Consider the following 27,247-nt stretch of genomic DNA (forward strand, 5'->3'; position numbering starts at 1 on the left):
CTCATAGTTGTGAAATGTTGCCTAGAAAGCATGTGTGCCCAGTGCCTGCACATTATTAGTCCTCAGGGATCCTGTGGCCCTCATAGACCCAAATGAGAGAGCCAAGTCCAGGACTTCATTATTTATACTGGGTCCCAAAGGAAGGCCTTTTCCCCAGGCTCTGTGCTCCCTTCTGCTGATATGGGAAAACTGGGGATTGGAGTCCAGGGAAGGCTGCGGGTGTGTGTGTGTGTGTGTGTGTGAACAAATTCACCCAGGGAAGGCTGCGGGTGTGTGTGTGTGTGTGTGTGTGAACAAATTCACCCAGGGAAGGCTGCGGGGTGTGTGTGTGTGTGTGTGTGAACAAATTCACCCAGGGAAGGCTGCGGGGTGTGTGTGTGTGTGTGTGTGTGTGTGTGTGTGTAAACAAATTCACCCAGGGAAGGCTGCGGGGGGTGTGTGTGTGTGTGTGTGTAAACAAATTCACCCAGGGAAGGCTGCGGGGTGTGTGCTGTGTGTGTGTGTGTGTGTGTGTGAACAAATTCACCCAGGGAAGGCTGCGGGGTGTGTGTGTGTGTGTGTGTGTAAACAAATTCACCCAGGGAAGGCTGCGGGTGTGTGTGTGTGTGTGTGTGTGTGTGTGTGTAAACAAATTCACCCAGGGAAGGCTGCGGGGTGTGTGTGTGTGTGTGTAAACAAATTCACCCAGGGAACCGCAGGGAAAGGCTGGCGGGTTTGTGTGTGTGTGTGTGTGTGTGTTGTGTGTGTAAACAAATTTCACCCGGAAGGCTGCGGGTGTGTGTGTGTGTGGGTGTTAACAAATTCAAGCCCAGGGGATAGGCTGCGGGGTATGTGTGTTGTGTGTGTGTGTTGTGTGTGTGTGTAAACAAATTCCCCAGGGAAGGCTGCGGGGTGTGTGTGTGGTGTGTGTAACATAATTCACCCAGGGAGCTTGCGGGGGGTGTGTGGTGTGTGTGTGTGTGTGTGTGTAAAACAAATTCACCCCAGGGAAAGGCTGCGGGGTGTGTGTGTGTGTGTGTGTGTATAACAAATTCACCCAGGGAAGGGCTGCGGGGTATGTGTGTGTGTGTGGTGTGTGTTGTGTGTGTAAAACAAATTCACCCAGGGAAGGCCTGCGGGGTGTGTGTGTGTGTGTGTGTGTGTAAACAAATTCACCCAGGGAAGGCTGCGGGGTGTGTGTGTGTGTGTGTGTGTGTAAACAAATTCACCCAGGGAAGGCTGCGGGGTGTGTGTGTGTGTGTAAACAAATTCACCCAGGGAAGGCTGCGGGGTGTGTGTGTGTGGTGTGTGGTGTAAACAAAATTCACTCAGGGAAGTGCTGCGGGTGTGTGTCTGTGTGTGTGTGTGTGTTGTGACATTCAACTCCAGGGAAAGGCTGCGGGGTGTGTGTGTGTGTGTGTGTGGTAAACAAATTCACCCAGGAAGGCCTTGAGGTGGTGTGTGTGTGTGTGTTGTGTAAAACAAATTCACCCAGGGAAGCTTGCGGGGTGTGTGTGTGTTGGTGTAAAGCAAATTCACCCCAGGGAAGGCTGCGGGGTATGTGTGTGTGTGTGTGTGTGTGTGTTGTTGTAAACAATTCACCCAGGGAAGGCTGCGGGTGGTGGTGTTGTGTGTGGTGTGTGTGTGTGTGTGTGTGTGTAAACAAATTCACCCAGGGAAGGCTGCGGGGGGGGGGGTGTGTGTGTGTGTAAACAAATTCACCCAGGGAAGGCTGCGGGGTGTGTGTGTGTAAACAAATTCACCCATGATACCGACTGAAGGGGCAGAGTTGGGGCTTGGCACCTCAGAGAAGAGGGCAGTCTGTGAGGTTCCTGCAGAGCAAACACTGCAGATCCTAACCCTAGTTCTGCCCTGCTGAGTCCTGGAGGTGTGGCTGGAAGAGGGGCGAAAACTCTTAGGGCTTCCCAGAGGCGGGGACTATCCCCGACACCTTTGTCCCCTCCAGGTGTGCCTCTCCTGGAGGACTGCTCTGTCGTTACACAGCCCCCAGGAACTGGGCCTCAGTTCATCTCAGGGTCTCCGGCTTCCCCTTGGGGAAGCCTTTGTCTCCACATCCCAACCACAGTTATCCTCAGAGAGGCGCAGGTACCTGAATGAGGACTCCAGGCAGGTGGTGTCATCAACTTGAAACTAGAAGCTAGGAATGAAGACTCAGTCTAGGTCTCTCTTACCTCTTCATAGCAAGAGGTGACTGAAGGGGGAAGTTGGCCACAGATTGGAGGACGAGTAATTGGGTTATTGGAGAGGTCTTGAGACACTGTTTCCCGTGTGGATGGGTCTCAGTCATTACGTTTATCTAGACTGGAAGGCCCTATAGACCCCTCTCCACGTCCCTGGTTTTGCTCCAGCTGGGTAAAGTCACTGTATATTTGAAACGGAAAAAGGAGCTCGTTGAAACTGACCCAGACACAGATTCTATTCAGCAAAGTGAAAGTTCCCAGGTTAAAGGGGATCCTCTAACAGCGGCCTGAGTTGGCAGCAATGGGAACCAGGCTGGAGGCCTGTGCCTTTAAGGATCCAGGGGGCAGAGGGGCGGGGCAGGAAGCGGACTCCCAGGAGACGCCGCCACCGGCTAAGTCTTTTTTTGGGGAGGGGCGGGCCAGACCCTCCTAAGACTCCCGCCCCTTTCCGGGCGGCCCAGGGACCCTACCACTCCTGGTGGGAGGGGAAGAGGCCTGGGGACGACCGAGCGAACCCGGTCTAGGGAGCTCCAGGCTCCGCGTCCCGCCCACAGAGGCTCAAGTTTGTTGACTTGGAGGGAGTAGCTGGGGCGGGGGCGGGTGCTAATAATACCCGTTCGTTCCGCCGCCGCGCTTTACAGTTTACACAGCTGTCACCTTCGTTACTCCTTAATTAATAATAAAAATAGCCGCCTTTCGGGAGCGCCCACTGGATGCCGGGCCCCGTGCCGAGAGCTTTACAAGCACAGTCTCGTGGACTCTGCCCTCAAAACGTTATCCCCATTTTACAGAGCCGGAAGGCGAGGCTCGGAGAGGCGCCCGTGACCTGCCCGAGGTCAATCGGCCGATCAGCAGCTCTGGGATCAAGGCGCTGGGCCCGGGCGAGGCGGGGCGCGCGGGTGCTACCCCCGGCTCCGCGGAGAGCCGCGGGGGCGGAGCGGCGGGCGGGGCGGAAGGCGAGGGGGGTGCGGCGGCGGAGGATGGCCATCTTAAGTGGCCGCTGAGAGTCCAGGGCCGCTTCCCCAGGGAAGGGGGCTTCGGAGCAGCCCAGGAGGTGGGAGTCTGAGCACGGCAGCCGAGGCTCTAGGGAGAGGTCGGGACCCCGGGCGGGGGGGCTGAGGGAACTTTCTTCTGTGTGGGCAAAGGGAGGCCTGCTCTCTTGACTGCTGAACCCCTCAAGGCCGGGGCCTGTGGGTATGGGGGATGGTGCCAGGGAACTTGGCCGAGAGGGGGAAGGGCTCTGCCTGGGCTGAGGGGCTGCCAGGGACGGTGCTTGGGGATTCGAGGACACTGGAGCTGTTCTGGGGGGTTGTGAGGGATCCCCCCACCACGGGATTTGGAGCCAGTAGAGTTTGGGGGTTCAGGTCTAAGAGGGGGCTGGATTTCAAGGTAGTTGGGGGTGATGGGGAGAGGGGACGGCAGGAGGTTCATCATGGGATCCTTTGCAGATTTTGGTAACTCGATCCTACGAGTCTGTAGGGAGTCCGAATGGAAAGGATTTGAGGGTGGTATCAAACGTTTATGGGAGTTGGGGGGTCGTATAATTGCCAGTGTAGAAGGAAGGGGTCGGGATCCCGAAGTGTCGGGGCGCAGGACTCAGGGGACTTGGGCTTCGATGCAGGGGTTAGGAACTGGATCTCCTCTGGTGATGGCGGGGCAGGATCACGTGGGGTTTGAGAGGCCCTGGGATTTGGGGGGTCCTGGGTCCTGCGGGATGCAGAGGGCAACTTCCCCATGGGGAAGAGGGTGGGGGCAGGGGCGGGCCGGGCCTCGGGCCGAGCGGTGGGGGTGGGGGCCGGCAGCCCGGCACGGCGCTCCTCTCCTGCCCCTCCCCCGCCGCCTCTGAACAAACTTTTCTTTCTCTTCAAGTTGAGGCCGGCGCTGCTGGCGGCGTCGGCTGCGCGGCAAACCCGGCGGCAAGCGCGGCGGAACGCGGAGCTCCGATCTCCGGGTCGGCCTCGCCGGCGGATCCTTAGCCCCGGGACCCGGGCCCGGTCCCAGCCTCAACCCCAAGCGTCCCAGGGCGGATGGCGCGGGGAGGTGGGCGCGGGCGGCGCTGAGCCCTGCGCGGGCCATGGCCTCCGCGTGCGGGGCGCCGGGCCCGGGGGGCGCCGGGCCGGGGGCCGCTTTGGGCAGCCCGGCCCCCGCCTGGTACCACCGCGACCTGAGCCGCGCCGCCGCCGAGGAGCTGCTGGCCCGGGCAGGCCGCGATGGCAGCTTCCTGGTCCGAGACAGCGAGAGCGTGGCGGGAGCCTTTGCTCTCTGCGTCCTGTGAGTGGGGCCGGGGCTCCGAGCGGGCGGGGGCACGGCCCGGGCTTCCTTGAGAGTTGTGGGGGGAGGGCCTGGGACGGTGGGACGCCAGCGCCCCCCAGAGTGAGGACCTTGGCTTTCTGCCGGACTTAAGGAAGGATGCAGGGAGCACTTCCTTCCTGCTGTGTATCTGGGGGCAGAGTATGTGGGGTCCTGCTGCCCAGGGTGGCTGTAATTGGGGAAAATGCAAGGAGTCTCTGGTAGACCAAGTCAGGCATCCTCCAGGCAGGCTTGAGGATGTGCATTCCACGGTTGTGTGCACTTGTGTTTATGTAGAGATCCGGTATCTGACTAGGAGCCGGGGCCAGAGGAACTGATGGCCTGTTTGGGGGGATGCCCAACAGCTTCCTTAGGGGGACTTTCTGAATCCCAGGTCTGAGACTGGGGCCTGCCTGGATATGTATGATTCGGTCCTGGGGGGCAGGGTAGTGTGGAGGAGAAGGGACGGGGCGGCTGTATGGGGCCATGTCATTATTTCATGAATTAGTGAGTGAGTGTGTGTGCTCTAGCTCTGGGATGCGGCTGCCCTAGGCCTGAGCTGTGGGCGCTGAGTGTGGGGCTAGACTTGGCAGCTCTCCGAGTGGGCCTAGTTTTATGCTTCTACCCATCAGCCATGTGTGGCGGTGGTGTTGGGTGGGTTTGCACTTTCGGTTTTGGAATCTTCCTGAGCTGCAGCCCACCCCCCAGATAAGCCACTGGGTGGGCTTCTGTAGGCCCCTGGAGTGGGAGGTAGTGAGTGGGAAGCTGTGACGCTGCTTTGTTAACTCTCGTTATGTTCCTCAGCCCCGTGAGCCCTCCCAAGTCCCTATCCTTGTGTCTCTTTCCCCTCTGTTCTCACATCTTTGGGGGTACCCTGGCCTAGGCCAGGAGTTTTTAGTTAGGGTTGATTTTACCCTTCGGGACAGTTGGCAGAGATATTTCTGATTGTCACAACTGGCATCATGCTACCTGCTTCTAGTACGCAGAAGCCAGGGATGCTGTTCAACAGCACACAGGACCGTCCCTCACAACAGAAGAATGTGGTCCATAATGTCAGCGGTGCTGAGGTCAAGAAACCCTGGCCTAGGCAGTGGACCTGAAGAGGAAGGGGCTTATGTCTCCACGTCTGAGGCCCAAGAGGGGAGACTGGGCAGATGAATATCTTAAAGAGTCCTGCATACCAGCCCCCTGTGAGGCATACCCCCTAATTAGGGAGGGGAGGGAGGCAGGTGCTAGGTCAGCTGTTGAGTGGGAGGGGGACAGCTGGGCCTATGTCCCAGGAGGGAAAAATTCTGGCTCCATTGCCAGGGAGGGGCTGGGTGGGGTGGGGGTCTGTCTGTGTGTGGGGGCTTCAGCTTTACCAGCTGACTCTGGTTACTCCCTGCATCTCAGGAACCTAGAGGTGGATGATCAGAAACATACTTGCTTACCTGTACAAGACACCTATGTGTACAGGGGAAACAAAGACATACCCCTGCCCCTGTAGTCACAGGCAACCAACACGCAGGCCAGGATACAGGTCCTGGCCTCTGTTCTGACTCTAAATGCTAGCTCGGCCTCTTCCTTTGTGGCCTTAGGCAAATCACTTTTCTTCTTTGAGCCTCAGTTTCCTTTTCTGGAAAATGGAGATGATAATAATAATAATACTTCCTTAAAGTGTGAGGATTAAATGAGACCTTGTCTGTAGGACATTGAGTACCTGGCTTGTCACAGAGACAGGACACAGTTAATGGGATGCTGTTATTGTTATAAACACAGACCCACAGTCCACAAACCAACACACCCAGTCACATACAGATACCCACACAGTTTGTGCCCAGTAGTCAGGAGAGTCCCCATAAGGAGAGTTTACCTGAGAGGAGAGGGTGGCCCTGTGCCCAGGGTATAGGTCTCCTCAAGTAGGCCTTTGATCCTCTCTCGTGCTGGTACCCACCTGCTGCCCGACACACGGCCCAGGTGACTCCCTTGGGCAAGCCTGCCTGGAGGCACGGCTGTAGAGAGATCCTCCGCCCCCACCGAGTGGGGGCTGTACCATTCAGGCCGGGCTCAGCTGTCACCTGCTCAGCTGTTGCTCCCGTCTGTCAGCACCCCTCGTGCCCCTCCTCAGCTTGGGGCTCCTGGAGGCCCAGGTCCCCCACAGGGGGCCCCCATGTGTCCTCCCAATTTCCTGGTGTCTGAGGAAAGGGAAGGAAAGCCCTAGCGAGGTATCCCCACATCCCCTCAGCAAGACTGCTCCAGACATACCTGACTCCAGCAGGACTAGACAACCAGCGTAAACACAGACAGCAGACACACGTGTGGTAGCACATCACCCATGCACGCAGACGAGTTACCCAGGCTTCTGAGGACTCTTACTCTGGCGGGGGGCCCAGACTGGTACCACAGCCCAGAGGGTCTGTTTAGACAGCTGCAGAAGCCACAAAAGAGCTGCCTGTTGCTTCCCCAGCCTTGCAGTGGGTGTGGAGCATATGTAGGTCTGGGGTGGGGTCTGGTCATTCCTGCTCTGCTTAGCACCAGCAGGATAGAGTGGACAGGCCCCATCATTAACCCTGTGCAGCCTGGGTAAACAGTTTTAGGGAAACCTAGCCAAGGGGCCCCAGGGGCTGGGCCCGCTGGTTGGCTGGAGGAAGGGGTGCCTTAGGGCTTAGATGCCATCCCGGGGGAGATAGATCTGGACCCCCTGCTTTGCCGTCAGGTATCAGAAGCATGTGCACACGTACCGGATTCTACCTGACGGAGAAGATTTCCTGGCTGTGCAGGTGGGAGCTTGGACCCTGACCCTGGCCTGGATTCTAGCCTGAGGTTGGGGACCAGGTGACTGACCCTTCCCCCACTCTCGCCGGGCCTGCAGACCTCGCAGGGTGTGCCGGTGCGGCGCTTTCAGACCCTGGGGGAGCTCATCAGCCTGTATGCCCAGCCCAACCAGGGCCTGGTATGTGCCCTGCTGCTGCCCGTGGAGCGGGAGCGAGAGCCAGACCCGCCGGACGACCGTGACGCCTCAGGTGCTGCCTGGGTGCCATGTACCTTCCCTGCCCCTCACCGGACACCCCCCGTGACTTCCCACCCCATCTTCTCAACCTGCCTCCTCTGAAGCCCCCTGCCACTCTTCTGGTGCCTGGGCCATTTATTCCCTTCCATGGAAGTCCCCAATAGACATGGTACCCACCCCCCCACCCCCACCCCCCACTTCACGGAGAGCAGGAGGCTCACACTGCTGCCTCCTGGCCCCTGTCCACAGATGGGGAGGACGAGAAGCCCCCACTGCCCCCGCGCTCTGGCTCTACCAGCATTTCTGCCCCCCTGGGGCCCAGCAGCCCCCCACCAGCCCCTGAGACCCCCACAACTCCAGCTGCTGAGAGGTGAGATCCCCCAACCCCTCCTGAGCAGGCAGTCCTTGTCTTTTCTGAGAACCGTGTCCTCAACAAAGGTGGGAAGACCTTTAAGGCACCCCTTTCCTGACTCCCAAGAGGCAGACACTCTGGTCTGTTGCACTTGGATTGCCACTTGTACCGTCTCCTCTAGGGATGGGGTGGGGGTGCTAGGACATATCAGCGGGGCCCCCACTGACCTCTTAACCCCTCCCCCAAGTGCTCCCAACGGACTGAGCACTGTCTCGCACGAGTACCTGAAAGGTAGCTACGGGCTGGACCTGGAGGCCGTGCGGGGCGGAGCCAGCAACCTGCCACACCTCACCCGCACCCTCGCCACCTCATGCCGGAGGCTGCACAGGTACCTGGGGCACCAAACGCCACACACCACACCCTTACGTCATACCTGTCCACTCCTGCTCCCTTGTTACACAGATGCCCTGACCTTTGACCTCTGGCTCAATACAGAGAGCCTGCTGTTGCCTCCTGACTTTTCCTCACCTGAACCCTTGTATCCTCATGGTGGCAGCTGAAACTCCTACACACTCAGCCCCTTTTCCTTGTACCTGGGTCAGAGTGGGGAGTTCTGACCTAGTGTCTCCATAGTGAGGTGGACAAGGTCCTGTCAGGTCTGGAGATCCTGTCCAAGGTGTTTGACCAGCAGAGCTCACCCATGGTGACCCGCCTTTTGCAGCAGCAGGTGGGACTGTGGAGAGACCTCTGGGGAGTGGGTTTGTGTTCTGGGACTGGGCGGGGGGCCTCCTGCTAGGTGGTCTTATGGACAAACCTCATTCGTTCTCCCTGCAGAACCCACCACAGACCGGGGAGCAGGAATTAGAGAGCCTGGTGCTGAAGCTGTCAGTGCTAAAGGACTTCCTGTCAGGCATCCAGAAGAAGGTGCCCTGACTCTTGACCTCTGACCCCTGACCCCCTCACCTGGCCACTTGCCTTGTCCTGATCTGAACCCTGAATCTATAGTTCGGCACTGACACCAACATGAGCGGTGCCCCTTCCTGCCCCTGCCCTCAGCAAGGCTCCTGACCTGGCCCTGCCCTTGCCCCCTCCAGGCCCTGAAGGCCCTACAGGACATGAGTTCCACAGCCCCTCCGGCCCCACTGCAGCCATCCACACGTAAGGCCAAGACCATCCCCGTGCAGGCCTTTGAGGTACATAGCGGGGGGTGGGGGGACCTTCCAGGGCAGAGAGTGGGTGGAGGTGAAGAGGGTGTTACCTGCTACCCAGGTCTTTTCAGCAGCACCCCCACTTTCTGGCTTGCAGGTGAAGCTGGATGTGACCTTGGGTGACCTGACCAAGATCGGGAAGTCACAGAAGTTCACGCTGAGTGTGGACGTGGAGGGTGGGCGGCTGGTGCTGCTACGGAGACAGCGGGACTCGCAGGAGGACTGGACAACCTTCACGCATGACCGCAGTGAGCCAGGGACCAACCCAGGATGGGCAGCAGGGTGGGCCCCCTGGGTCTGTGGGCACAGGCTGGTATGACCCATTCTCCATCCCCTAGTCCGCCAGCTCATTAAGTCCCAGCGGGTCCAGAACAAGCTGGGTGTTGTGTTTGAGAAGGAAAAGGACCGGACGCAGCGCAAGGACTTCATCTTCGTCAGCGCCCGGGTGAGCAGCGCATGGGCCTGGCTGCCGGGGGCTGCAGGGGTCCCTGCCAGATGGGAGGAAGGAGATGTCATCCCTCACGGGGCACGCGGTTATGATGGGGTAGAGAGCATGTGTGCTGAGAGTGGGCAGCCTGAAGGTGGGCTGACAATCATTCAGTGAACATTTACTGAGCACTTGTATGCTTGAGGAGTGGGTGTGTGGTGGTGAACCAGAGGCGTGTCCCTGTCCTCGAGGGACAGGCCACCTAGCAGGGTAGGCCCATGGAAAGGGGTTTCCTGGCTGCCCACCTGTGCCTGACTGACTGCTGTCTCCCGCAGAAGCGTGAGGCTTTCTGCCAGCTCCTGCAGCTCATGAAGAACAAGCACTCCAAGCAGGACGAGCCTGACATGATCTCCATCTTCATAGGCACCTGGAACATGGGTCAGGCCTGTGGAGGGACTGGGGTGGGAGAGAGGAGGGGCCCCAGGCAGGGGCCTGACTGTCCCGTCCCCTCCACCTCCAGGAAGTGTGCCGCCTCCGAAAAATGTGACATCTTGGTTCACATCAAAGGGTCTGGGGAAGACCCTGGATGAGGTCACGGTGACCATACCCCATGACATCTATGTTTTTGGGACCCAGGAGAACTCAGTGGGTGACCGCGAGTGGCTGGACCTGCTCCGCGGGGGCCTCAAGGAGCTCACAGATTTGGATTACCGCCCGGTGAGGGGATCTTATCTTGTACAGCCCCTCTCCCCACACACTGGCTGGCTCCCCACAGCTTGACTGGCTCCCCACAGCTTGACTGGCTCTTCTTCTGGTCCCTGGAAATATCCTTTAGGAAGTCTACCCTGAGTCCTTTATGCTGTGGGAAGGCCACTCTTTCTGGTCCCTCAGGAAAAGGTGTGGCAGGCCTTCTTACCTCGTGATTTCCAGAACCGTGTATAGTGTGGGCTGGGCAGGGTGAGGGTGAGGGAGATGTGGACAGTGGCCCAGCCTGGGGCAGGGGTGACCCTGCACCCTCTCCCCAGATTGCTATGCAGTCACTGTGGAACATCAAGGTGGCTGTGCTGGTCAAGCCAGAGCACGAGAACCGCATCAGCCACGTCAGTACGTCCAGTGTGAAGACCGGCATTGCCAACACCCTGGGTGAGGAAAGAGGGTGGGGTCCTTCTGTCCATTCCTCCTGCTTCCTTTCCAGCCAGGGTCCAGGGTCTCCTCCCATCTATAGAACTCTTTGAACTTTGCAAAGCATGTTCATATTCTAAATCTCTTCCAGCCCCACCAGGAGGCATGGCCAGGATAATTATCTCCATTTCATAGATGATAAAACTCAAGCCCAGACTGGTCAAGTGACCTGTCTAAGGTCACACAGGCTAGTACGTGATAGAGCCTGACACCAGCATAGTGCCCAGGTCTCCCTGTTTGCAGTCCAGTGCTACCTCAGGATAGATTGCTCAGAAACTGCAAAGCCTTGCCCCTTCACCACTGGGGTCCCAGTGATCTCCGGGGACTCTGCTCTCACGTGCAGACAGACTCAGACCATCCAGATGGGGCTGCAGGTGCCTGGTGTGGACCCCAGAGAAGGCGTGGTTGTGTATGCAGGGAACTGCCTGCCTGCCTTATGGCATGTGGGGGAGTCGGAAGGATCTTTCCACTGCTGTAACCCAGGCATTCTTCTGTTGCCCTGACAGGAAACAAGGGGGCCGTGGGTGTCTCCTTCATGTTCAATGGCACCTCATTTGGCTTTGTGAATTGTCACCTCACCTCGGGAAATGAGAAGACTGCCCGGTGAGGGGGTGCCTTCCCAGTCATCTCTTCAGCCTTATCCTCTATTCCCCTGAGACCTATTCCCTCTCTGGTATTCTAGTCCACAACCTTCCTACATCCCTGTCCCCCAAGGCCTCCTTCCTTACCTGAACTCGAGACCCCTATGTCTGTCCCTGATTTTGACCTTGTCCCCAGCTCCTTCCTCTGTCCCCAGGGACCCTGATCCCTGCCCTGTCCCCAACCCCAGCCAGAGACTTCTTATCTCCATGTCTGTCCCTGACATCTGACCCTGGAGTTCCCCCTACCCCCACCATAGGCGGAACCAGAACTACCTGGACATCCTGCGGCTACTCACGCTGGGCGATCGGCAGCTCAGTGCCTTTGACATATCTCTGCGTTTCACTCACCTCTTCTGGTTTGGGGACCTCAACTACCGCCTGGACATGGATATACAGGTGTGAGCAGGGCCCGGTGGGTGGCGGGTAGGGAGGCTGGGCTGGGGCCCAGGTGGGCTCTGACCTCTGGCTTGAGAGGGCAAGGCCCCAGCTTTTATGTCCCCGCTCTCCTCAGGAGATCCTGAACTACATCAGCAGGAAGGAGTTTGAGCCCCTGCTCAGGGTGGACCAGCTCAACTTGGAGCGGGAAAAGCACAAGGTCTTCCTTCGATTCAGTGAGTGTGGGTGTGGTAGCGGCAGTCCCTGGGGGCCAGGGTCCTTGTGGTATCCCCGGGTCTTCAGGGCCCTGACCCCTCCATCCCTGCCTTTCCTAGGTGAGGAGGAGATCTCCTTCCCACCGACTTACCGCTATGAGCGGGGTTCCCGGGACACGTATGCCTGGCACAAGCAGAAGCCAACTGGGGTGAGTGAGGAGAATGGGTTAGGCCAGGGGAGACCCCCCAGGACTGTGGTGAATCAAGAGTGTGTGTGGGGTCAAGCCTCTGCACTTACTTTTCCAGCCTCTATGGCCCCTTGAGGCCTTGGGGGTGATCCTGGATGTTGGAGGTGGATGTTGGACCCAGTGTGGTAGGGGCATGGGCCTCAGCTGAGCAACCCCCAGCTGACCCCTGACCACGCTGCCATCCCCTGCCCTAGGTCCGGACCAACGTGCCTTCATGGTGTGACCGGATTCTTTGGAAATCCTATCCCGAGACCCACATCATCTGCAACTCTTATGGTCAGAGCCTCCCGGACAGGGTGATGGGCTATCCCGGGTGGTCCCTCACCTGACTCTTCCTTGGCTTTGGGAATCGGGAACAGAGAGTAAGGAGCTTTCCCCTGAGCCCCCATTCCTACTCCCCTCCCCCAGGTTGCACGGATGACATTGTCACCAGTGACCACTCCCCCGTGTTTGGGACATTTGAGGTTGGAGTTACCTCTCAGTTCATCTCCAAGAAAGGTGGCTATTCTGGCTGTGCTGTGGGTGTGGCATCCATCTGGGTGGGTGCAGGTGCTAGCCTGGGGGGTGTGCATAGCTTTGAATATATCTGCGTGTGTGTGTGGGTGGGTGTGTAGGGGCGGGTACATACATGCATGTGCAGGAATGTGTCTGAATATGTGATGTGTAGAGGTGTCTGTGTTCCTGAGTCATTGTGGGAGGTATATGCCCGTGAGCAGGTGTGTGTGTGAAGGTAATCAAGTACATGTTTCTGCCTGCCTGGGGTTCCTCGTGTACCTGTGTGCCTAGTGGCATGGTGGATTGTTGGCGGGCATATCCTGCAGGCACTCTGGTTCCCAGCCCCTTCTCAGATGGTCGCTCATTCTTGGGTTGGCTGTCTGTCCCAGTCCCAGGTCCAGGCTTTGGGGTCTCCCTGGGGTGCTGGGGATGGAGGAGGCCCCTCCTGGCCTTCCCTCCTGCTCTGCCAGGGCTCCAGATTCCCTGCTGCAGTGCTGTCTCTGTGTCCTGTTCCTCCTGCCACCCTCTCAGCCCTCCTGTCTGCATTCCTCCCTTTGCCCCTCAGGGCTCTCAAAGACCTCAGACCAGGCCTACATTGAGTTTGAGAGCATTGAGGCCATTGTGAAGACGGCCAGCCGCACCAAGTTCTTCATCGAGTTCTACTCCACCTGTCTGGAGGGTCTGAGGCGGGGCCCAGGGCTGGGTGTGGGCCATGGGGGATGGGAGGCCTGAGGTGCCCAGAGTGGTCAGCCCCCTAGTTAGGGGGGAGGGAAGCTGAGAGGTGGCACTCAGTTGGGTGTCCCCTACCCCCACCAGAGTATAAGAAGAGCTTTGAAAATGATGCCCAGAGCAGTGACAACATCAACTTCCTCAAGGTGCAGTGGTCCTCACGCCAGCTGCCCACGGTGAGGCTTGGGGGTGAGGGCACAGAAGTGCAGCCGAGCGCCACCTGGAGCCTGCCTGGGGGGGCGGTGGGAAGAGCCCACGGCCTGGGCTTGTGTGCGGAGTGGGCATGAGTGAGCACGAGGGCATGTGCTTTATTTGCAGTGGGGGAGCAGGTGGGAGACCAGGTTGCAGTTCATTCATTCATTCCGTAAATACTTCTCAAGGCTTCACTAAACATCAGATGCTATGTTGGCCGTTGTTGATGCAGAAAATTAATTAGTTACAGGGCTCTTGACTGCTCTGAAAGGCCCATGGGAATCTTTCCTTCAGGTGGACGGGAGTGAGCACGGACAAGCTTGAGGGTGGATGAGCCACAGTCACGGCAGGAAGTGGGGGGGGGGGTGCTTTATTCCTCACTGGGCCTCTCTGCTCCCAGCTCAACCCCATTCTGGCTGACATCGAGTACCTGCAAGACCAGCACCTCCTGCTCACAGTCAAGTCCATGGACGGCTACGAATCCTATGGTGAGGGTGGAGGGGGGCTGCGGGGCACAGGAAGCCGGGCAGGGCCCTCGGAAGGCTTGGCAATTTGCTGGTCTGCTCCATCTGCCCTTCAGGGGAGTGCGTGGTGGCGCTCAAGTCAATGATTGGCAGCACAGCCCAGCAGTTCTTGACCTTCCTGTCCCACCGCGGCGAGGAGACAGGCAACATCCGTGGCTCCATGAAGGTGCGGGTGCCCACAGAGCGCCTGGGCACCCGTGAGCGACTCTATGGTGGGGGCTCCATTGGGAGGGGTGTGGGGCATACAGTGGGGCGGTGCGGGCAGGTCTAGGAGAGGAGGGCCAGGGCTGCGGGGCGGGCGTTGGAATCCCTGGAACATTTGGCAGTTGTACAGCCAGGTCTGGGGGGTGGGCCTGCCCTGGGGAGTAGCTGGGAAGGGGCTAGCTAGCCCGTGGGTGTCTGTGAGGTGCAGGACCCCAGGTCCCTTCTAAGTCTCCTTTCCCTTCCTCTCCCAGAGTGGATCAGCATTGATAAGGATGAGGCAGGAGCAAAGAGCAAAGCCCCCTCTGTGTCCCGAGGCAGCCAGGATCCCAGGTGAGCTGGGGCTCTGTGGGGAGTCACATGAAGGGGTGCCTGGGGACTCGTGGCCAGCCCCTGCTTCATGTCCCTCCCCTGTGCACCCTGACAGGTCAGGGAGCCGCAAGCCAGCCTCCACAGAGGCCTCCTGCCCACTGTCCAAGTTATTTGAAGAACCAGAGAAGCCACCACCAACTGGGAGGCCACCAGCCCCACCCCGAGCTGCTCCCCGGGAGGAGCCCTTGACTCCCAGGTGAGAGAAGGAAACTGTCATTCCCATCCTTGATCCATCACTGTGCACGGCTCTCAGGGTTGGCCTGGGGATCATCTACTGCTTGGGTCTCTGTGGGGCCCTACACCCGTGGCCAGTGGCCAGCCAGGCCTCCTGAAGGTGTGGCTCTGAGTCAAAGGGAGCATGGTCAGCCTCTCCTCTCACTTCTGTCTTAAAAAATAGACTTAGAAATGGTTTCTGCAACAGCTCCCTTAGACACTTAACTTGAGCCTTCTGTTTGGAGAAGGCCTGTGTCTCAGCACAGATTTCCCTGGGGCGTTCTATGGAATACTGTCCTACAAGATGCCCCACTGGAAACCGGTTTGCTGTCAAATGAGTTTGGGAAATGGTTGTTGCTAGATTCTTTTCTTAGATATTCCCAGTGCACAATAGTATCAGCAAAAGCTCTGAGCTTGTGGACAGGAAGGAAATCCTTTTTCAGCTGTGTTGAATATAGTTTCCCAAACTTAATGGGCCAGGAAACTTTTCCATGCAGTAACTATTAATATCCTGGGGAACTACAGTTGACCCTTGAACATGGCAGGGGTTAGGGGTGTATAACTCATAGTCATCCCTCTGGATCCCCAGTTCCTGTGTATCTGAGGTTCAACAAATGTGGCTCATATATCGTGCAGTACTGTAGTAGTGAAAAAAAATCCGCATAGAGTTGGACCTGAGCAGTTCAAGCCCATGTTGTTTAAGGGTCAAGGTCAAGTATAGTGTTCTGTGGATCATACTTTGGGAAAGTGAGGCTTGCTTTTTAATTATATCCAGTTGTCATTTGAACATAAATAAAAACTCCTGGTGCATTTTCAGTCATCTTCAGCTGTTATCAGTCACCTTGGTTTTATCTTCAGCCTTGAGTAAAACTAACCTGAATCCTTGAGTAAGATTCCTCAGTAGACTGACTTCAGATGCCTCCAGGGCTTTCCACATCTGGCTGGTCATTCTCATTGACGGCTTTTATTGCCCTGCCTTCTGGCCTCTGTTTTCACCCATTTTACACTCAGCTTTTACAGTTACAAAATCAAAAAAGATCAGAGACTCTTAGTGAGTGAGGCAAGGAAGATTGGGGGTTATGCAGTTGTCTTGCCAGTTTTAGAGATGAGGACACAAAGGGGCAGAGAGGGAAAGTGACATGCCCACAGTCACATGCAAGTCTAGGGGTGGGGGCTTACAACTCCTGACTGCCTGCCCAGTGCTTCTTTCACTGCACCCACTGCCCTTCTCCCCTTGATTCTGGGCCCTGATTTTATTCTGCTCCCAAACCCAGGTTGAAGCCAGAGGGGGCTCCAGAGCCGGAAGGGGTGGTGGCCCCCCCACCCAAGAACAGCTTCAATAACCCTGCCTACTACGTCCTTGAAGGGGTACCACACCAGTTGCTGCCCCCGGAGCCACCCTCACCTGCCAGGGCTCCCGTCCCACCTGCCACCAAGAACAAAGTGGCCATCACAGTGCCTGCCCCACAGCTTGGGCGTCACCGGCCTCCTCGTGCCGGGGAGGGGAGCTCATCAGATGAGGACTCTGGGGGCACACTGCCCCCTCCAGACTTTCCACCACCACCACTGCCGGACTCAGCCATCTTCCTGCCCCCTAGTCTGGATCCTCTGCCAGGGCCAGTGACCCGGGGCCGCAGTGGGGCTGAGGCCCGTGGCCCACCACCTCCCAAGGCCCATCCAAGACCCCCACTCCCGCCAGGCCCCTCGCCCACCAGCGCTTTCCTGGGGGAGGTAGCCAGTGGGGATGATCGCTCCTGCTCCGTGCTACAGATGGCCAAGACGCTGAGTGAGGTGGACTATGCTCCTGCTGGGCCTGGCCGCTCCATGCTCCTGCCAGGCCCCCTGGAGCTACAGCCACCCCGGGGGCTGCCCTCGGACTATGGCCGGCCTCTCAGCTTCCCTCCACCTCGCATCCGAGAGAGCATCCAGGAGGACCTGGCAGAGGAGGTGGGTGGGCCACGGGTGGCTGGCTGTGTGTCTGCAGTGTGTGCATGCCCACGAATGGGGGTATCCTTTTACTTCACCAGTTCAGCACTCAGAGGTGTCCCCTCTGCCCTGAGCTGGGCACTGGGGAGGTGAAGGTCGCAGGAATCAACCCCTTGCTCTGCCTCTCTCCCCACCCCAGAGCACGTGGCAGAATATGGCTGTCTGCAGGTTCTCCTGTGTGTGCAGGCCCCCCCTCAGTGCTCCCTCTAACCTGCTCTATTCCCTCAGGCTCCGTGCCCGCAGGTCGGGCGGGCTGGTGGGCTGGGTGAGGCAGGCATGGGAGCCTGGCTGAGGGCCATCGGCTTGGAACGCTATGAGGAGGGACTGGTGCACAATGGCTGGGACGACCTGGAGTTTCTCAGGTGGGGGCGGGGCTGGAGGTGGATGGGGTGGGGCTGGCCTTGGGGGCGGGGCTAGGGGCGCTCTGGACCACCTGGCCCTTCTCCAAGCGTCTCTTACCCTTACAGCGACATCACTGAAGAAGACCTGGAGGAAGCTGGGGTGCAGGACCCAGCTCACAAGCGCCTCCTCCTGGACACCCTGCAGCTCAGCAAGTGACCGCGGTGGTATTTTGAAGCTGCGAACTGAGCGCCAAACCCGCCCTTGAAGGCCCAGCCAGAGCCCTGGTCGGGGCAGTACTTCTCTGCCTATTTATTGGGGACCTGTGTTCCCTACTGCCCAATCATTTGCCCAATCATTGTCCTAATTAGGACATCCTACCCCTTACCTTTTAGAGCCAGGGCTGCGGAGGTCAGTTACCATGGTTACCGAGGACCTCGGTTATTCTGGTGCTGTCCTCCCTTTCTGGGCCATTCCTCCAGCCCCAGGGGGGCCATGGGGTCCACATGGGTACGTCTTGGGTCCCCATTTTCACCGTTGTTCCTGCTGCCCTCCACCCAGCTTGAACCACTGGTGGAGGGGCTCAGCTGGGACCTCTCCCAACCCCTGGTCAGGGGTGTCCGTCCGGAAATGAAGGAATAGCCCGAGAACTGGGCTGGGGTTTATTTAAGCTTTTCTGTGTGGGTTTAGGGAGGGCTTGCACTTTAATGTTATTGGGGCTGGTTTGGGTGGGGGCAAAGAATCTTGGCCACAAAGCGCCAGTTTGCTTAGTTTTGTCTCCTGGTCTATACCACCTGCGCTGCAGCTGTGTGGCAGCTGGGGGTTCCTCGCTGGTCATAAGGGGAACTGGGCTCTTGCAGGCAGCCTGTCCCCTTCATGGGTACCGAAGGGCTCCAGTGTGATGTCAATAAATTAAGTTTTATTTGGATTGAGCAAAACTCACCTCAATAAATTACAAGTTTTTCAAAGAAAAGAAAAGCAACAACAACAAAAAAGACAGGAAAGGGGAAGCCCCTCTGTCCCGATGCCCTGGCAGCTCTACTCATCTCAGGGCCTCCCCTCTGTGCCAGACCGGCTGAGGATGGGCAGGGAGGAGCGAGGGACAAAAGGGAGGTGGGACCCTTTGCGCCGCTAATTATCCCAATGATGACCAGCCTTTGCACGGGTGGGGTCGGTGTGGGTGGGCCCGAGGGCTGGGCAGCAGGCTGGTCACCAAGCTGAGGAAAGACCCAACCAGCTGCAGAGGCAGGGGAGGAAGCCGGGCTGTTCCCATTTGAGGATTCACCTTTGAGCACTGTTGGGGCAGGCATTGTTTGATCCCTTTTTCAAAGAGAGCTAGGCTAAAATGCGGTGGCTCTGAGCTCTCCTGGAGGGCATCCTAGTGAAAAGTATCCGCCCCCGTCCCCACCCCCACGGTGCGGAATGGGGGTGGGTGAGACGAGAGTAGCCCTGGCTTGGTCTCCGAAGCTGGGGAGGGCACACGGAGGGGTCAGACACAGTGGGAGTGGGGCCATCAGGCAGACCTGGGATGGGGAGGGGCTGTCAGGCCCTGGAGGGGCAGGGGTAGGCAGGCCCGGAGCCTCTGGAGGCCGGCGGCTAGAAGAGATTGGTCTTAAGGGCGGGGCCGGGCTTCCGGTGGAAGGAGGACAGAACCCCCGAGAAGGGCCCGGGCCCGGGTTCCGCCGGCTGCCAGGCCTTAAGCAGCTCCGCCGCGCCCGCGCCTGGCCCGCCGCCCCCACCGCCCGCCACGCCGGCCCACAACGGGCCCTTGAGCTGCTGTGGCCCCGGCCCAGGTCCGGGCCCGGAGCCCAGGGCGGCGGGCAGCGGGCTGGGGCTCAGGCGCGGGCTGGCCAGGCCGGGGGCGGGCGGCGGCGGCAGCGACGCGGTGCTGTCGGGCGTGGGGCTGCACGTGGACTCCTTGGAGTCGTCGTCCTCGGACGAGCAGCGCGCCTCACCCTTTTTGGCTCCCGCCGCGCCCGCCGCACCCTTGGCGCTGGCCGCACGCTCCTGTTTGCGGAACTTGGCCCGGCGGTTCTGGAACCAGACCTGCGGGCACAGGGACCGATCAGCCCGGGGCCGCCAGGCGCGAGTGAGACCTCCGGCCGGAAGGGACCGGGTCACGATTACTACCGACCAGCCTTCCGAGTCTTGGCCCCTCGGCCCTCCACCACTGCCCGCTGTCCTCCTCATCTCTCGCCTCTCTCCCCTGCTCCACTGGTCCCTTCCCCCAGGTCCTCAGCGTCTTCCCCTTGGGATCTGCCCACCCGCGGACCCCGCCGCCTCCAGGTGTTCTGTCTCTTGGACCGGACTCGGACTTCGCTCTCCTCGTCTCCCAAAGCCCTTGCCCCAGTTCCTCCCCACCAGAAGCCCAGGGCTGTCGAGAGCGGGTTAGGGCACTTGGGAAACCTTTTGTTCAGGGTCTTCAGTAAATGCGCTCCAGCTGAACATCTGTACTCAGATTTATAAGATCGACAAAAGTCTGCTCCGACCCAGCTCCTGCGCCTACCCTGAACCCAGGGCGTTCCAGGCTCAGAGGTTTCACAGCTGCAGAACTGCTGAGGGGGCCTGGAGGCGCTGACAGGCTTTCCCCCTGTTCGGTCTTGTGTGGCCCCGAGGCCACCTGGAGTTGACCCTTTACCCACTCGTCCTCCATCCTGGCTTCCCAAGCATCACTCTGCCGTGCTCAGCCCTACGCGGGAGACTGAGGGGAAACAGTGACGCTGAATAGCTCAGTTCTTCCGAAGGCCTCAGGCCCCGTTTGCCCGCCGCCTGCCTCCCGGGGCTGCCGGTCCTCTCACCGCCAGCCTGCGCCCTGGCCCCTGGCCCTGGCTCTCTGCCAGCAGGCTGCACCCCCCCGGCTGCCCGAGTGTGGCCCCTCTGTCCCGCGGACCCCCAGGTGTCAGACACTAACTTCCCGCCCCGCTGCGCGCGCGCACGCTCCCCGCACACATCCGCGAAAACACACCTGCACCCGAGCCTCCGTGAGGTCGATCTTGAGGGCCAGCTCCTCGCGCGTGTAAATGTCGGGGTAGTGAGTCTCGGCGAAGACGCGTTCCAGCTCCTTCAGCTGCGCGCTGGTGAACGTGGTGCGGATGCGCCGCTGCTTGCGCTTCTCGTGCAGGCCCGACGGCTCCGGGAAGAACTTGTAGGGCACTACAGATGTGTGCGGGAGGGGGGAATCAACGAGGGTGGGGACGTGAGGAGCCGAGCCCGGCCCGCTGTGTTCTGCCCCTGGGGGATCGCTTACGGTTCCCTGCCCCTGACCTGGCCCCTGGGCTTGGCCCTCTCAATCTCAGATCGCTTCCCAACCGCTGGATGGAGCCGGCAGGGATGAAGGTGGACAGGGCGCGGGGAGACCTGGGACCTAAAAGCTGCAGCGAGGGAACCAAAATCTGATCCCCTGGTCAAGACTCTTGACCTGTCCTTGCCCTCCGTAGTGTTCCTTCCACCTCCCATCAGTCTACCCACCCCTGCGACCCTCAGCGTGTCTCTCCCTGTCGACCTGACTTCTGATCCTGTTCTATCCTTCCTAGCCTGGGCTTTCTGTGAGGTCTCATCAAAATCCTGTCTCTCCAATAAGCAGTCATAGACTGCAGCTGGGTGACTGACACTCTCCTGCCTAGGTCTACCTTCAGTCCTGCCACGGACTCTCGGACATTTAAAAATTTGGCCATCTTCATCCTGCATCCTTCTTCTCCCCAGGCCTCATTTCTTCAGCCCCATTTCACATCCCATTCTCCTCCAGGTGTCCCCCTCTCCTCTTCCTCATCTCTCTCCATCCTCATCGATCTGCAACTTTCCCCTTCTGGACATTCTTCTCTTTGTGCCCATAGTGAAGGGTTATTTCTCCCTCCCCAGCTTCCTCCATCTTCTCTTCGCCCTTCTTCTTCCTCCCAGGAACCTCTGTCTACCAACTCCTCCAAAAACCAGCCCCAACCCTACCCCTCACTCTTTCTGTCCAGTCTCCCATCTACCCCTTCCCCTTCCCATTGCTCCACAGACAGCATTTCTGACACTACCTCCCCATTCTTGTCTCCAGCCCCTGTTAAGCTCTCCCCATTCTTCAGAGATCTCCATTATCCTTATCTTTGTCATATCTCCCTAGTCTCTATCTCCCCTAATCCTGTCTCCAACACCTCATGCCTATCCCCATCTTCCTCATCTCTGTTTTCAGTCTTCCCTGGTCCCCATCTCCCATAATTCCTGTCCACATCATCTGGTATTTATTTCATCTCCCCAGCCCTGGGTCCCCATTTCTCCCAGGGACCCCGATCTTTCCATCTCTGCTCAGTCTTTGTGGATCTGTCCCCATCTTCCTCATCTCAGACTTCCATCTTTCTGGGGCCCATCTCCCCGTTTTCTGTTTCTACCTCCACAGTCCCCATGTGCATATGACCCCGAGTACCCAATCTCCCTGTCCCCATTCCAGTTTCTGACTCCATCTTCCTGGTTCTCATTTCTCCAAGCTCAGGTCTCTCTCACTATCCCTCCCCATCACACAGGTTCCAATCTTCTACTTGGGTCCTGTGGTCCCAGGAAGGAAGGAAATAAGGAGATTGGGTGGGGCAGCTTGGACTCTTAACTGGAGAGATGAGGGTGGCTAAGAGCCTTCATGAGGTTGAAGGTTCAGTTAGAGACTTGGATGAAGGAGGCTTGGGCATCTCATGGGGCTGCTTCTGGGTTCTGCAGGACTCTAGCTGGGAAAATCTCCAGGGGAATGGGGAAATGAAAGTGGCTTAATGACCTGAGCATCCTTTTCTTCTGGCCACAGAATGGGTTTCAGTGGTGCAAGAGGGTTTGGGCACAGGTAGGATGGGTTCGAAACCAGGCAGTAGGGGCTTGATGGTGCTGGAACTCTAGGAAGACTCCCAGCTGGGCAGCTCATCTGCCGCCGGGGCCCATGCTGGGGCCAGGCATGAAGTGGGGTGGTGATGATAAGGATGGGCGGTCTGATTGGCCTGAGCCGGGAGAAATCTTCCAAGGATACAGGGTATGGAGAGGTTTGGTGGTCAATCGTTGCATGTGGGCAGGGGAGGGCCTGATGAAGAGTCTGGGGCTAGACCGGGGATCTATTTATTTCCTTGACCTGAAGAACACGGGATAGGAATACAGCAGCGAGAAAGAGGAACAGGAAGGATGAGAGGGTGGGGCTCAACTCTGCCTAGGGAACCTCGTCTTACTCCGGAGGCTGTAGGTCCCGCGGGAAGTTGGAGGATCTGGCTAGGGCAGAGATTGTGGCGGCTGTAGGGGACCGTCGCAACCACTTGCCGAGTGGGCAGGGGTTGGGGGTGCCGTAGGATTTGCAGGGAGGGTTGGACCGGGGCTGGGCTCACCTGCCGAGTAAGGCGCAGGCTGATGGTCCCGTAGAGCGCCAAGCGCGCAGTTGGAGGAGCCGAGCGCGGGGCAGGGAGGCCCGGCCGCGGGGAAGGCGGGTCGCAGGGGACTGTACTGGAAGCCGCCGGGCTGGCTGCAGGCGCCGAAGTCGCCGTAGGCGGACGCCTCCATGGCCGCCACGCACGAGTCGTACGAATTGAGGTAGGAGTAGTCCATCGGCCCGGGGGGCGGGGGCGGGGGCCGGGCCTGGCCGGGTCGGAGTCTGGGTCCCAGGCCGGGTTGGGGTCAAGATGGGGTTTGGAGCGCCGGGCGCTGAGGACCCGAGGCCAGTTCTGAGCGCCCGCGAGACCGCCCGCCCCGTCGCGGCCGCGCTCCGCTTTGGTGCAACGCAAGTGCAGCCCAGCCCGGCCCGCGCGCCTTTTAACGCGCAGGACCCCGCGGAGGGGGGCGGGGCGGGGCGAGCTCGTCGGGGCGGGGCCTAGACGGCCAAGACCCCGCCCCAGTCTCCCCGACCCCCTCCCCCCCCCCACCCAAAGGGTCGCCGCCGCCTTCTTAGGGCTCGGATGATGCAGGGCAGGCTGCCCGGGGCCCCATCCCTAGAGTCCCCATCCCGCCCCAGTCCGGAACAGACCTTCAGTCTATGCATCGTGCCAGGCCGTAGGGTCCCGACCCCTCTCCCTGGCCTCCCCACCTGCGGCCCCGCAGAAGGGAGGGGAAACAGGCCTGGCGGCGCTCGTGTGAAGAAGTTAATTCAATTCGTCCAGTTAACCGAGTTATTCTGATTCAGTCCCTCGGCCCCGCCCCCATCGAGGTCCTATCCCGGAGGGGACCACGGAGGCGGCTCAGGAGGGCGAATGGCGACAAGAACGAGAAAGAGATGGGACCTGAGATGGGGATAGAGGATGTGGATGAAGAGTGGAGACAGTCGGAGGCAGGAAGAGAAAGGGACAGAAACAGTGATGGAGAAAGATGGAGAAAGGAATAAGAGATAAGGGTTCACAGAGACAAGGATGAGACATGGAGGAGAGAGCTAGATTGGGGGTGGGGGGCGGGGGAAGCAAAAGGGAGACAGGAACAGAGGTGGCGACCAGGGTGAAACATGTACAACAGGAAGGTGAGGATGGAGGTGGGGACAAGGCAGAGAGACAGAGGAGACAAAGATAACAGAGAGACAGAGCGGGGATGGAGAAAGCGAGTGAGGCAGGCATGGAGACAGAAGCCATATGGAGGAGACACGGTCGGAAACAAGGATTGCAATGGAGATCAAGAGAGAGATGAGACAAAACAGGGCCGTGATAGTGAGACAGACACACAGAGGGTGAGTCTTATTGAGACAAGGCCAGGGACAGACACCGCGGAGGAGCAGAAGCTAAGGGGCGGAGAGAAAGAGCCTTTGGAGAGCGGAGACCCACCGGCTGGAGCGCCTGGTGAGCAGAAGGATTGCTGTGAAGGCGCCACCTGAAGCTACTGAGGGGGAGGGCTGCCTCTATCCTGACTTGTCCTGAAGGCCACAAAGCCCTGCCCTGCACCTTCAAGGCCCAGCCTGCCTCTCCTCTCCCCCAGGTCCCATAGCTCAGTCCCTCCCCGTATTACTGTGGGTGTGAACCTCTGGTTCCCAGAACCCTGGGCACAGAGTATGTGTGTATGTGGGTACATGTGTGTGCGTGTGTGTTGAAGGTCAAGACCGGGCAGTAACCAAACAACCCCTTCACTCTCAGCTGCTACCCCCTCCTCCAGAGGCCTTTTTCTTTTTCAGGAAAACCACCTAGATTCAGTCTGGACCTGGCCACAGTGTGCTCCACGGACTTAGCCATTGGCCTCCACACTGTGGGGCCACAGGATACAGAATTCTTCCCAGGAGAACAGAACAGAGAACTCTTCAACCCCTGCAGCTCACCTGAGGAGGATCTAGCAGCTTCCTCACCCAGCCCCTAGCCTCCTGCACCCAGTGTTGGCAGATCCTGCCAATGAAAAAGTGGAGACCCAGCAAGAAGGCAAGGAAGTGGCAACCCCTCGGTACCAGCCAGAGTCCTAGGGGAATGAAAGAAGGGCTCCCTAGTTCCCTCCCCCCTAGCTTAGTTACACAGTGGGGAGCATGCCCACCCTCATCATCCACTTCCCCGGCCACTCATTCTTTGTTTAACACCTATCCCCCATTTCTGTAACTACTGCTTGTAGGGGTCTTGAGGTGTTTTCTCTAATTACTTTTTAGGAGGTCTAAACTAAAACTGACTCAGAATGTTCTCTCCACCCATGTGGGAGGTGCACCTTGACCCAAGGATTCTGAGAACCAAAGGATCTCAGAATCAGAAATCAGACAGTGCCACTGCTCTCTTCCTTAGAACTCCCGTGGCTCTCCACTGTCCTCAGGATCAAATCCAAGCTCTCACTCTGGCCCACAAGGTCCTCCATGCCAGTGCTGCAGCCTGCTTCCCCCTCACCGTGGTTTTCTTTGCAGCCCTCACACATTGATCTTTTAGCTCAGAGTTGTTGTCTGTGGTTGGAATGTTCATTCCAGTCTCCTCTCTACCACATACCCCTCCCCCTCCCTTACCCTCACCAAAAAAAAAAAAAAAAAGCTGAAATCTGGGAGACACTTGTTTGTCATTAGGTCTCAACTTAGATGTCACTGCTTCCTGGAAGCCTTCCCTTATACCCCTAGACGAGGTTGGGTGTACCTCCTTCTCTTGGTTACTCACCTTGTTGAAGCATTTGCAGTACAGTGTAGGGCAGAACTGTGTCTTCATGTTGATCACTGTCTCTGGAGCCCTCCCTCCCACAGTGGCTAGCACATCACAGTACTATCGGAGGTCTTCCCATATCTGTTCGTTGAATGATTCCTGAAGGCGAGGCTGAACTCTTTGTGTTGGGGAATCCTGCCTTGTGTCCAGGGAAGGAATCCCATCCTGGACTCCCACTCCCCACTCTTTGAAAAGGGATCACCCTCCCTTCTTCATCCCCTCACTCCCCAAGGACAGGAAACTCCCTCCCTCTGGGCCAGCCTTCTGCTTGGGAGAATTCCTCATCTGAGGAATTTTCAAGGGGCCATATCCCCTTCACAAGCGGAAGTAAAGGGGCAACTGGGGCTTGTGTGCAGGGACCAGCAGGGATGTGAGGCCCTGGTTCCATCTGTCTCCGTTTCCATGATCCATCCCTGTCATGTCTACACTTTGGTCATGGAGCCATTAAGTTCCTTTTCCCCTCTAAACCGATTTAAGTTGGGCTTCTGACACAGCCAAGAGCTCTGACCAGTATAATCCACAAATGCTTGACATCTTTACAGGGAATCAAAGAAATGGCTGTGATGATTGGAAGTTTTGTGGTAACGTGCCTGTTGCTGGCTTAACTGGGCAGAAGCTGCCCTTCTCCAGACTCAGGACTCTGGAGTTGGAGGCTCCTCTCTCTGCAAGGAGCTGTTTGTGCTGAGAGTGGCACTGACCCTGAGGTGAAGTCCAAGAAAATGTTTGAATCCTGCCTGTTGTTGGGTTCAGGTGTTTCAGATGGTGTATGTGGGGCGACTTTGGAGGCCAGGCTGTGTGTGTGTGAGATATGGGGACATCCACGAGGGCTTTCTGAGAACTCAGCATAAAAGAAGGAGACAGGCTGGGCTCTGCAAGGGCCTCAAACCAGAGAGGCTAGTGGTTGTGGTCTGATGTGGACGCTCATCCTAACTGAGACTCCGCTCCCCCCAATGCGTGCTCTCTTGGGGAAATAAAAATGCTCTGAAATGAAAACATTGTCCCAGCAACCCCCCCACAAAGCCTCCTTGCTGAGCATGTCTTCACTTCCATAACTGATGATGGATTCTGAAGCCTGATCACTGGGTTCCAGCTCTGGCGCTGCCACTTTCCAGCTGGATGACAGGGTGAGTTACTCAGCCTCTCTGTGCCTTACCTTTCTCATTTATAACCTGGTTTACTTTAATGATTAAATGAATTAAAATATCTGAAGTGTTTGAATAGTGCCTGGCACACAGTAAACATTAAATAAGTTAGCCTCACCACCACCACCCCTTCTCTCTCTCACCAAGTGACTAAGGCCCGTGACTGATAGACCCAGACCACACTCTGGTTGATCTCTGATCTGTTACACCTGATACCTAGACATGTAATCCAGACATGGACCCCTGTCTTTGCACCACAGCATCACCTCTACCTTTGAGATTTCAGAAGACACCAGGGCACTGCGGAGTTAGCCGGGATCCCTTAATTTTTTGCCGGTGAGGCAACTGATGCCTAGTGAGGGGTCCTGGAGGAAAAGTGAAAACAGTGGGCATGTGTTGTGATGGGGGATTCCCTCCACAGAGAGAGCTGCATGCAAAAAGGAACCTGATCAGAGGGTACAGTGGGGACTGTCTTCTCTGCTGCTCTGATCCCAGTTCTGTGAGCTTGGACAGTGGAATTACCTTGAGAGCAAAGCAGAAACGACCCATGCCCTGGAGAACTCTTGCTGCCTGTGGTCATTTGGAGAACTCCCAGGCTACTTCTACAAGCGAACACAGATCTTGACCTTCCGTCAGAACTCTGAGCAAGGCTCTGCGGGGCTCAGAGTGTGGGCAGCAGGCTAATTCAACAGTGCACTCCTGTCAGTCCTTCTCTCCTCTAGGGGGAGAGCACAGAGCGCTGGCTCCTCCTACCTTAGACACGCATCTGCTCACCCTCTGAAGCAATGCCTCAGTGTCATTGCTGAACAACTGTGACTGGAAGCCAAGCTTGATCAGACCTCCATGTCTACCTTCTAGTAAGGGACGGAGCTT

At 58.1% G+C, this 27,247-nt stretch overlaps 2 protein-coding genes across 3 annotated transcripts; one reads left to right on the forward strand and one right to left on the reverse strand.

Annotated features, from left to right (window-relative positions):
• The first annotated feature begins 3,095 nt into the window (after positions 1-3,095).
• On the forward strand, positions 3,096-18,095 carry INPPL1 (inositol polyphosphate phosphatase like 1). 2 transcript variants are annotated; one of them, XM_043481612.1, is made up of 29 exons: positions 3,096-3,234; positions 4,050-4,451; positions 7,165-7,228; positions 7,321-7,471; positions 7,708-7,828; positions 8,058-8,198; positions 8,444-8,537; positions 8,645-8,734; positions 8,905-9,003; positions 9,116-9,266; positions 9,357-9,463; positions 9,781-9,883; positions 9,966-10,162; positions 10,471-10,588; positions 11,134-11,230; positions 11,526-11,664; positions 11,780-11,879; positions 11,979-12,067; positions 12,301-12,382; positions 12,515-12,604; positions 13,167-13,280; positions 13,418-13,506; positions 13,923-14,010; positions 14,103-14,258; positions 14,502-14,580; positions 14,675-14,815; positions 16,107-16,779; positions 17,047-17,180; positions 17,286-18,095. In XM_043481612.1, exons 2-29 carry the CDS (start codon positions 4,255-4,257, stop codon positions 17,374-17,376), a joined length of 3,795 nt encoding a protein of 1,264 aa, XP_043337547.1. In that variant the 5' UTR covers positions 3,096-3,234; positions 4,050-4,254; the 3' UTR covers positions 17,377-18,095. The 2 variants fall into 2 exon arrangements, with proteins under 2 accessions (XP_043337547.1, XP_043337548.1); XM_043481613.1 differs by lacking the exon at positions 3,096-3,234 and adding an exon at positions 3,255-3,273.
• On the reverse strand, positions 17,671-23,089 carry PHOX2A (paired like homeobox 2A). Its single transcript, XM_043481614.1, has 3 exons — positions 22,491-23,089; positions 20,123-20,310; positions 17,671-19,203 (listed from the first exon to the last, which is right to left on the reverse strand). Exons 1-3 carry the CDS (start codon positions 22,705-22,707, stop codon positions 18,754-18,756), a joined length of 855 nt encoding a protein of 284 aa, XP_043337549.1. The 5' UTR covers positions 22,708-23,089; the 3' UTR covers positions 17,671-18,753.
• Positions 23,090-27,247: the final 4,158 nt, after the last annotated feature.

This window comes from Cervus canadensis, chromosome 11 (assembly GCF_019320065.1).
Source record: "Cervus canadensis isolate Bull #8, Minnesota chromosome 11, ASM1932006v1, whole genome shotgun sequence".
In the NCBI taxonomy this organism is placed as follows: domain Eukaryota; kingdom Metazoa; phylum Chordata; class Mammalia; order Artiodactyla; family Cervidae; genus Cervus; species Cervus canadensis.